Below are 10,338 nucleotides of genomic sequence, written 5' to 3'. Positions count from 1 at the left end.
CTTGATCCCAGAACCCTGGGATCACGCCCTGAGCTGAAGGCAGACACTTAACGACTGAGCCACCCAGGCGCCCCTACTGTCTGTCTTTTTGAACATAGCTATCCTAGTAGGTGTGAAGTGGTATCTTAAGTGGTTTTGATTTTCAGCTCCCTAGTAACTAACGTTGAGTATCTTTTCATGAGCTTATTGTCAGATTGTCTGTCTTCTTTGAAGAAATGTCTTTGCCAATCCTTTGCCTATTTTCTGTTTTTTTTTTTTTAATTATAAAAATTCCTTTTTTTTTTTTTAAAGATTTTATTTTTAAGTAATCTCTACACCCATTGTGGGGCTTGAACTCAACAACCCTAAGATCAGGGGTTGCATTCTCCACTGACTGAGCCAGCCAGGTGCCCCTTATTATAAGAATTTGGGGGGGGCCTGGGTGGCTCATTCAGTTGAGTTTCCAACTCTTGATTTCAGCTCAGGTCATTTTCTCCGGGTCCTGGGATTGAGCCCCATGTGGGGCTTCATGCTCAGTGGGGAGTCTGCTTGAGGATTTCCTCTTCCTCTCCCCCTCCCCCAGCTTGCACGCCATCTCTCTCTCTCTCTCTCTCAAATAAATAAATAAATCTATTTTTAAAAAAGATTTCATTTATTTATTTGAGAGTGAGAGGACAAGCAGGGGGAGGAGCAGAGGCAGAAGGAGAAGCAGGCTCCACTGAGCAGGGAGCCCCATGTGGGGCTAGATCCCAAGACCTTGAGATCATGACCCTATCTGAAGGCAGATGCCCAACAGACTGAACCACCCAGGTGCTCCAAATAAATAAATCTTAAAAAAAAATTCCTTTAGGGACAGCTGGTGGCTCAGTTGGTTAAGCATCTGCCTTTGGCTCAGTTCATGATCCCAGGGTCTTTGGATCGAGCCCCACGTTGGGCTTCCTGCTCAGCAGGGAGCCTGCTTCTCTCTCTCCCTCTGCCTGCCCCTCCTGTTGCTTGTGCGTGCTCTCTCTGTCAAATAAATAAATAAATTCTTTTAAAAAATTCCTTTATATATTTCTGATGCAAGTCCCTTGTTTGAAAATATTTTCTCCCATTGTGAATATTGCTTCTTACTTGATGGTATTGTTTGCAGCAGAGAAGTTTTAAATTTTGTTGTAGCCCAACTTACCTATTTCTGTAGTATTTTAATGGAATTGATTTAATTTGTTTCCAAGTCCTGTTCTGGTCCATTGAGATCTCATTCCTAGATAAAGAAAGGAAGGTTTTTCAGTTTTTATGTGTCTATAGTTCAGTTATAGGCTTCTTAGGATGTTCTTTTATATATTTGGCCAGAGTTTCTGCCCTAGAGAATTCTTCCTAATAAATGGGGTATGGTTTTGAAGTTTTATAAGGAAAATAACTTTGTGAGAGCATTTCTTTGCTGCTCCGTTGCCTAAACCAATGGTTATCAACTGGGATGATTTTGTCTCACAGGAGAACATTTGGCAACGTCTAGAGACATGTTTGATTGTCATGACCAGGCAGGAGGGGCTACCGGAATCTAGGGGATCAAAGCAGCTACGGTGCACAGGATAGCTTCCAGGAACAAAGAATTCTCTGGCCCAAAATGTCAATAGAGCCAAAATTGAGAAACTCTGGCTTAAACAGGGAGATCCTAAAACCCGAGATCTTGAATGATTTTTCATTTCATGTCTTGATAATCAAATAAAGGCCACTAATCAAATAAAGAAGGATCTATGGGGGCATCTGGCTGGTTCAGTCGGTAGAGCATGTGACTCTAGATCTCAGTATTGTGAGTTCAAGCTGAGCCTCCTTTTAAGAAAAAATTTAAAAAGGAGTAACCCTGTGGGCAGAATGGTGACAGAACTTGTAAATTAAATCAGGGAGCATTTTCTGAATTTTCAGTGCTGCCAATTTAAATGTAAATTAATTTATGAGAACGGAAACGATTTGGAGGAGAAATACCCATGGAGCAAAAGTAGATTATTTCCTACATCTTCGGGCCACCATGAGACACACACATACTCCTGGCAAATAAACCAAGTTGCTTGATTTAAATGCTGGTCTATGAGGAAAACTCAGTAAAAGCGGTACACTCTGGTGATCAGCAATCATCAGACTGCTCCTGTGACTAACTTTATCTCCCAGCAAGACTTTTCTTAAGCAGTGCAGCTTGCTTAAGAGTTTGGACTCTGGGTCTAGATTGCCTGGATTTAAATGTCAGCTCCACCATTTACTTGCTTGGCCTCAGACAAGTGACTTAACTCTTTTCTGAATCAGTTTTTTCAAATGTGAAATGAGGCCTCAGCGGCGTCTGTTTTGTAGGATTGCTGTGGGAATGAAATGAAGGTAGAATTTGTTTGGAGCACAGTGCCCGGCATGTGGTGTCCTGTGAGTGTTGGCTGTTAATACTGTTGTATGTCTTTCAGCTCATTGCTATGGACAGTGCTATCACCCTGTGGCAGTTCCTCCTTCAGCTCCTACAGGAGCCTCAGAACAAGCACATGATCAGCTGGACCTCTAATGATGGGGAGTTCAAGCTTTTGCAGGCAGAAGAGGTGGCTCGGCTCTGGGGGATTCGTAAAAACAAGCCTAATATGAATTACGACAAACTCAGCCGCGCCCTCAGATACTATTACGTGAAGGTAATACTCGTCCACCTCAAAACAAGAATTGTTCCTGTCTTCTGTTGAGGTTATAAGATACTAATATCCTGGTTTATTTTTAAACCTTTTTTAATGAAGTATGATTATTAGTTTTGGGCGTACAACATAATGATTTGATATTTGTGTCCATTGCAAAATGATCACTGTCCTGGTTGATTTTGGGTTTTTTTGGGTTTTTTTTGTTTTTTTTTTTTTTTTTAAAGATTTTATTTATTTATTTAACAGAGATAGACACAGCCAGCGAGAGAGGGAACACAAGCAGGGGGAGTGGGAGAGGAAGAAGCAGGCTCACAGCAGAAGAGCCTGACGTGGGGCGATCCCATAACGCCGGGATCACGCCCTGAGCCGAAGGCAGACGCTTAACCGCTGTGCCACCCAGGCGCCCCTGTCCTGGTTGATTTTGATCCGGTTTATTTCGTCACTTCAGCAGTTGGAAATTAGGATGAAACATGTAAATGTTCCAGCCCTATTTCTGCAGGCCCACTCCTCATGCATGTGGTGTTCCTAATTGCAGTTGTCTTTAAAGAAAAAGTGAATATAGGGTTGGAATAAGGAAAAGAGAATTTGAGATTCTTGAGGATGAAATAAAACATTCTCGTGTATATGGTAATTGAAAAGTTGTCATATATATGCTTGTTTTTTAGGTTTACTTTTTACTTTTTAATTTTACCCAGAGAACACAAACTAAGGCTTTAAAGAATAGCTGTTAATACACAGATTTGATTCCTTAATTAAAATTTATTTTTTAATTTCTTTTTATTTTGGATACATTCTTGGGCTCTGAGGTAAAATGAATGGCTCCAATGGATAGAATGAGAATGAGAAGCTGAGATCTTAATTTCTTTCACCTTTAAGTGATGGGTCTTATCAGTTTTCCCGTATGGGGGTGTGAGGTAAGAAAGAACTGGAACTTTGGAAGCAAGTAGAAGGCCCAGCAGAAGTAATGTTCTCTTCTTTTGTGCTTACTGAGGATGCGAATGGCTGGTACCTTTGGAATAGTTTGAGACTGGAGTTCAGTGATCTTTGCCTTAATACAGATAATTCGGTTGAGGATGTTAGGCAATTGAAACCTCTCTTTTATGTAACATGACATTGCAGCTGTTCCTAACACATTTAAATATGCTCAACTTATGCTCCGTAGTGCTAGGACCTGGGTTTGGCATGGCTAGATAAATGTAGGTGATTTTGAAGCTCTTAGAAGTAAACCCCTTGCCAAATAGAGACCCGTATCGGGTCAGCGTCTTCATGGGCTGTGGGAGGTACGTTTACGAGAAAGTATAAGCATGCTTATTTTATTTATCTACAGAATATCATTAAAAAGGTGAATGGTCAGAAGTTTGTGTACAAGTTTGTGTCTTATCCAGAGATTCTGAAAATGGACCCACTGACCGTGGGCAGGACTGAGGGAGACTGTGAAGCCGTGGGCTGCGGGGAAGGGGGCAGCAGCTCCAGGGACCCCGAGAACGGGGGCAGAGAGAGGCCCCCGCAGCCCGGGGCCCGGGCCTCCAGCCGCAATGACTACATACACTCCGGCTTGTATTCTTCCTTCACTCTCAACTCTTTGAACTCCTCCAATAAGAAGCTCTTCAAACCTATAAAGATCGAGAGTCCAGCTGAGAAGCTGGCGGAGAAGAAGCTGCCTCAGGAGCCAACACCATCTGTCATCAGATTCGTCACAACACCTTCCAAAAAGCTGCCCGTCGAACCTGTTGCCGCCGCCCTGTCGGCCGGCCCAAGCATTTCTCCGTCTTCAGATGAAACTCTGCAAGCGCTGGAGACTTTGGCCTCCCCCAGACTGCCTTCCCTGGAAGCCCCGGCCTCTGCGGCCAGCGTCGCCCCCGTGTTTGCTGCGCCCCCCATCCCGTCCACCTCCCCTTCTGGGCAGGAGCCCCCCACCCCCAGGACACCTTCGCCGCCGCTGAGTCCTAACCCTGACCTCGACACCGACATCGAGTCAGTGGCCTCGCAGCCCATGGAACTTCCAGAGAACTTGTCACTGGAGCCGAAAGACCAGGATTCAGCTTTGCTGGAAAAGGACAAAACAAGTAATTCCTCAAGATCCAAGAAACCCAAAGGATTAGAGCTGGCACCCATCCTCGTGATCACGGGCAGTGACCCGAGCCCACTGGGAATCCTGAGCCCGTCTCTCCCCACGGCTTCTCTTACGCCAGCCCTGTTCTCACAGGTAACCACCTCTTGCTTTCTGGTGCCGCCGATGGTTGCGCTGACGCATCTTTAAAACAAATCCCGAAACGATAACCTCCCGTCCTCCTGTGGCTGCTTCGGTCTGTCTGAGAAAGGCGGGCTGTGACCCTGTGAAAGGAATCCAGTTCTGCACCCGATGAGAACTGTGGCCGCGCGAGGCTGGAGGAGCGTGGGCTGCACAAGAGCTCATGGGCTCTGCAAGCCAGAAGTAGTTGTCCGCTTCCTCCTAAAGCAACTATTCTCTCTCCTCTTTTTTTTTGGCGGGGGGGGGGGTCTTATAAAACTCACTGGTATCTTATAAAAAAAATAGTGATAATGTCAAAAGCTAGAAAACAGTAAGTCCTGAGAACCTTAAGAAAACCAACTGGTGTGATGTTAACAAGTTTGTAGTTACATTAGCTATTTCTTAACTTGCTCACCTATAACATTTATTTATTTATTTAAGAGAGGGAGAGGGGGGTGGGGAGGGAGAGGAAGAGAGAGAATCTTTTTTTTTTTTTTAAGATTTTATTTTTTTTATTTGAGAGAGAGAGAGTGAGCATGAGCCGGGCGGGGGGGGGGCACAGGCAGAAGGAGAGGGAGAAGCAGACTCTGCACTGAGCACAGAGCCCAACGTGGGGCTCGATCCCAGGACCCTGAGATCATGACCTGAGCCGAAATCCAGAGTCCGAGGCTTAACCGACTGAGTCACCCAGGCGCCTCCCCTGTAACATTTAAATAGATGGCTCCCAGACCTCCCATTACTAAGGAGAACTGTGTGTGTGACTTCAGTTACCCATTATTTCTCTGCACTTGACCAGGTTGGTTTCTCTATTTGGGAAAGACCCTATAAAACACAGGTTAGAAAATACTTCACCCTTTATCTTTCTTAGGGTTATAAAAATAATTTCTGAGCTTTTCCTTATGATAAAATTTCAGACATACTTAGCAGAGAAGAGGACGCTACTTGGGTTCAGGGTTGGGGTGCCTGGGTGGCTCAGTCGGTTAAGCGTCTGCCTTCAGCTCAGGTCATGATCCTGGAGTCCTGGGATTGAGCCCCGCATGGGGCTCTGTGTTCAGCACGGAGTCTGCTTCTCCCTCTCCCTCAGCCCCTAACTTTCCCCACTCGTGTGCATGTTCTCGCTGTCTCTGTCTCTCAAATAAATTAAAAAAAAATATTTGGGTTCAGGGCTATTGGTGTAGTATTATAATGTGGAAACATAACTCCTGGTGAGTCACTTAGTGACCGTTTTTGTTTTGCGTACTGCAGACGCCCATCTTACTGACGCCGAGCCCCTTGCTCTCCAGCATCCACTTCTGGAGTACTCTGAGCCCGGTCGCTCCCCTGAGTCCAGCCAGACTGCAAGGTGCTAACACACTCTTCCAGGTAAGGCACCTACCAGCCTGTCTCTTGCAACTGGGGCCTGGCACATGAAGAAAGAGGCCAAAGGCAGTGTCTTCACTCCTCAGTCTCATCATCATAAAACTTTGGTTTAATAAATGTGCTTTCTGAGGCTTAATTTGCCAGGCGGCAAACAACTGACGGATATTCACAGCCGTGCTTCCCTTTCATTCTTTACTGTTAGACACATTTCAGTTACACCAAGAATTGTTCAGGACTGTAGTAGATTTTGAACCCACCCAATTTCTTTGTCATTTTAAATGCTAGAAATCCTCTTTTTTTGTGTTCTTTTTCTTTTTGGAAAAAAGGAAAATAGTGTGTGGGAAAATTTGTGGGAAAATCTGCACATATATCTCCTCTTTTACCTGAGGATTTTTAAAAAAAGAGAAAACTTTTGGGAATGTTCTGTCAGATACTCCTGTTTCTCACTCATTTAGAATTGAGACTTATCAACATTTAAAATATATATTTTAAAAAGTGGATATTGTAGTATCCCTTAACTGAGATCATAGGAAAGGTCTCATAGCTTTTAACCATTCTTTTTCCCCAAGCATCTAGACTTTATAACTTACAGAGTTTATTTTGGTTGATTCATTCACTTACTCAGGGGTGACTCACTGGGAGATTTTCTTGTATTTTGCAATTTAACTTTTCGTTTTTTCTTTTGAAAATGAAACGACAAGGATAAAAGAAAATTAAGTCCTTCTATGTTTGTTTGTTTTTTGCAAAAAGTTCTAAATTATTGAATAGAAAGAGTGTTGAGAATGTTTCATATTTTATTTTTACATTTTTCTTTGCCTCTCACAGATAATTGAGTTCTAGAGTGATCTGAGACCTTAAGCAAAGCCACAGTGCTCACACAGTTTCAGCTTGGACTCTCCCTGTGGAACTGGTCTTAGAATACAAGACGGGGAGCTCTGTTCTAGGATGAACACCCTATAACTATTTGCATTGGTTATAAATAGAGTTCATAGATGGGCATCTCTTTCTGGACCTCTTTTTTTGACGGTCTGTGATTTGCTTTGTAATTGAATTATACTCTAGTTCATGAACTTTGTAAAACCTTTGTGTGAAGTTAAATGTAAACCTGTATACCTTAGGCTATAGAGGGAAGGTTTTGGTTTGTTCTTTCCATCAAGGTAGGCCAGAGAGTGCTAATATTTAACATGCAGAACAAACAGTTTTTTTCTTTAAAGTTTTTGCCTTGGCATCATATTTTTCCATGATAAATGGTTACAACCTTTGTCCCATGAGCCACTGCAGGTGGCTTTCACGTTCTGCCTCGGACTGTAGCAGGGACAGAAAGTGAAAGTTGGGGTTGAGTAATAGGATAATAACGTGTTTTATTTTCTTTCTCAGTTTCCTTCTGTACTGAATAGTCATGGACCGTTCACTGTGTCTGGCCTGGATGGACCACCCACCCCTGGCCCATTTTCCCCAGATCTACAGAAAACATAACCTATGCACTTGTGGAATGAGAGAACCAAGGAATAAAGAAACAGAGAGACATTCAACATGATTACATTTGAAGTGAGCGGTTAATAGTTTTACAATGCTAATAATAGACTATTGTGATTTTTGCCATTCCCCATTGAGATGCCTTTTTAAGATTCCCTTTGAATATGACTGAAGTTGGACTGTATATAAAAATGCCTTAATTGGAGTTCAAACTCCACCTGCCTCTTCCTTCCTTCACTCCTTCCTTCACTCCTACCTTCCTTCCTTTCTTTCTAAATATTTTGAGCTTTGTGTTAAAGAAATTTTTGGTGGGGTTTAGCAGCTAGCTATGCTTTGCAAGAGTAGTTAAGAACAAAGTTACTCCTTCTGCCTTATTGGGACCCTTTGGCCAGGAAAACAATTAATGCTTTGAGTGTCTTATTTGGAGAGATGTGAAATGCAGTTGGCCGTATCTTCAGGACTAAGTGTGTTCTGTGGAATAACTAAAAGTGAGCTGTATACAAGCAGTGAAGGAAAAGGAATCGTTCCTGTTCACACAAAGTAAGATTGGAGGAATATTATTGGAGAGATTCTATTTTGCTGTGAAGGGTAGCATACTAAGCAACTCCACAGAAAGACTCTTACTTACCTTTATCACGGTGGGTTTTGTAGCCATAGGTGTGATTTCGTCTGAACCTGTGAACAGAGCGTGGAGCCTAGTCTGTTTCAACGTAGGAAGATGTTTTAAACCTGGGGTTTAAGACAGTGTTTGCAACAACCAGTGAGATTAGGGGACCCCATCTCTAGCACAGAAGTGCCGCCGACTCTCTGGGTGGTATGATTACACCCCCGTGGTACACAGCCTGGTAAGTGATGGCTTTTAGGATGAAGCTGGGTTTTGAAATCTGGAGGTGTCTCTGAGTCAACATGCAGCTGAATGACTTGAAACAACATGTGGGGCTGTCCCAGTTAGACTTTTTCTTTTCTGTTCATTTTACCGTTTTCCACTGCATTTTTACCTTCTTTTAAATTTAAGGTTGTTAGGGGTTGTGATAGTTTTAAAGATGTTATTAGGAAGATGAAAAGCAAAGCAAACCCTCCAAATCTGTGGTCAGGTAGAGATGTGCTTATTCCTTTGACAAAAGTTTTTTTTCAGAGAGCAGCAGAATTTGTTTGGAAATGCTCACACGCAGGGATTGGATTGTTCACATCAGTAGTGAGAAACATAGGCCTTCATCTCTGCGTTACCACATTTATAAAGTATTAGCGTATGGTAATCAGTGCCAGGTGTGGGTGGAGTTGTGAAGCCTCCAGACTGAATTGATACCAACATCACAGTGGAATCTTCTGAAAACTTGGCTTTTAAAGTCTAGAATTTATTATATGCCCCACCACCACCACACTGCCCATTAACCTCATCTTTTAACTCTAGAAACAGTTCTTGTAACTGAATCCCATCCACTAAATGGAATGAGGGAGTAAGGATTTGTGGGCTCAGATTGACGCTGAGACAAACCAGCATCTCCCAGACGTGTAATGCTCACTCTAGATACGTTTCTGTGCAGTGTAGAGAAGCTGTAACATGAGGCGTCCACGCTAGGCTCGTGGCGGCGGAGGGCGGTATTCAGGAAGCTGTCTTTGTATTTGTGGTGTTGGAGCCCTGTCAGCGGTTCATTCGTGGTCACCAGCTGGAAGACCTGTTCTTGAGGGGGGCCGTAGCAGTGTCGCAAGTCCGTGTTCCGAGCGATGGGGAGCAGACGATGGCACTTGGCTCCCACATGGAGTCGTTTACTCTGCATGCTTCTTCAAAATCGGACCTCTCAGCAGCACTTGGGAATAGTTTTATTAGGTTAATGAATATTTTGTACTTTCAGTGTAAGTATTGATGGCTTGGTTTAACTAGATATTTTAAATTTTGAAAGCACAAAAGTATTTTATCTTTTTAAAGTAAAGGAGAAAAGCCATTGGTCATTTTCATAGACAGTATCTTTGAAGATTAACTGTCGCAGCACAGGGGTGCCTGGGAACCAAGGGCGCCATTAAAACTCAGTCACAGCAGCTTCCTAGGAGTGAGTTTTAGTGAGTCCTCTGTCTGTAAACCAGCCCCGGAAGCCTCCAAGAGCGCGGGCCTCAGGAGACTGATGATCTGCTTTCTCTTTGAGAGCAACTGACGTGGAGAAGTGTGTGTGTGTGTGTGTGTGTGTGTGTGTGTTTCCTTTTTTAAATGAAAGTTTACAACCTTAGCTCAAGGGTATGAGGCAGACCATTCTGTTTGTAAAACTACCTCCTTCCTGGAAAAGTCTCAGCTTCATGTTTTTTGGAACATCCAGAGTTGTTCTTAGCGTCAAAAGCTGACAGACCACTTCAGATCAGTATTCACTAGAGAGACTTCTGTTTGGTATCTGTAGCTGGATTCCATCACGAGGCACTTTGCCAGGATGATGGCTGGTGGGCAGAAGTAGCCCAGGTTAAGGTAAGGGAGCAGGTTGAATGAGTTTTTGAGACATCTGTGATTATCTTATTAGCTTTTCATCTGCTCTGGCCCATATCTACTCATTTGTATGCTGGGAACATACAACCAGGCTCTCTAAAGGGGGAAAAACGGAAGTCCTGAAATTGGAGCATTTGCTGATTCCATGATGTAAATGACTCCCCCTGTGGCTTATTTTA

The 10,338-nt window shown here is 43.4% G+C and overlaps 1 protein-coding gene across 1 annotated transcript; it reads left to right on the top strand.

Annotated features, from left to right (window-relative positions):
* Positions 1-1,047: 1,047 nt before the first annotated feature.
* Positions 1,048-9,887, top strand: ELK4 (ETS transcription factor ELK4). Its single transcript, XM_011223635.3, has 4 exons — positions 1,048-2,624; positions 3,952-4,830; positions 6,100-6,216; positions 7,591-9,887. The coding sequence occupies exons 1-4, from the start codon at positions 2,418-2,420 to the stop codon at positions 7,687-7,689; spliced, it is 1,302 nt and encodes a 433-aa protein (XP_011221937.1). The 5' UTR covers positions 1,048-2,417; the 3' UTR covers positions 7,690-9,887.
* Positions 9,888-10,338: the final 451 nt, after the last annotated feature.

This window comes from Ailuropoda melanoleuca, chromosome 8 (genome assembly GCF_002007445.2).
Source record: "Ailuropoda melanoleuca isolate Jingjing chromosome 8, ASM200744v2, whole genome shotgun sequence".
In the NCBI taxonomy this organism is placed as follows: Eukaryota; Metazoa; Chordata; class Mammalia; order Carnivora; family Ursidae; genus Ailuropoda; species Ailuropoda melanoleuca.
The sequence above is the reverse complement of the archived record's forward strand: the minus strand, read 5'-3'. Positions and strand labels throughout refer to the sequence as shown.

Excerpts from the sequence above, each read along its gene's own strand:
- ELK4 (XM_011223635.3), top strand. The coding sequence starts at position 2,418 with ATGGACAGTGCTATCACCCTGTGGCAGTTCCTCCTTCAGCTCCTACAG. Across the intron at positions 4,831-6,099 it reads CGCCAGCCCTGTTCTCACAG|ACGCCCATCTTACTGACGCC; the intron begins GTAACCACCTCT and ends TGCGTACTGCAG. Across the intron at positions 6,217-7,590 it reads GTGCTAACACACTCTTCCAG|TTTCCTTCTGTACTGAATAG; the intron begins GTAAGGCACCTA and ends TTTCTTTCTCAG.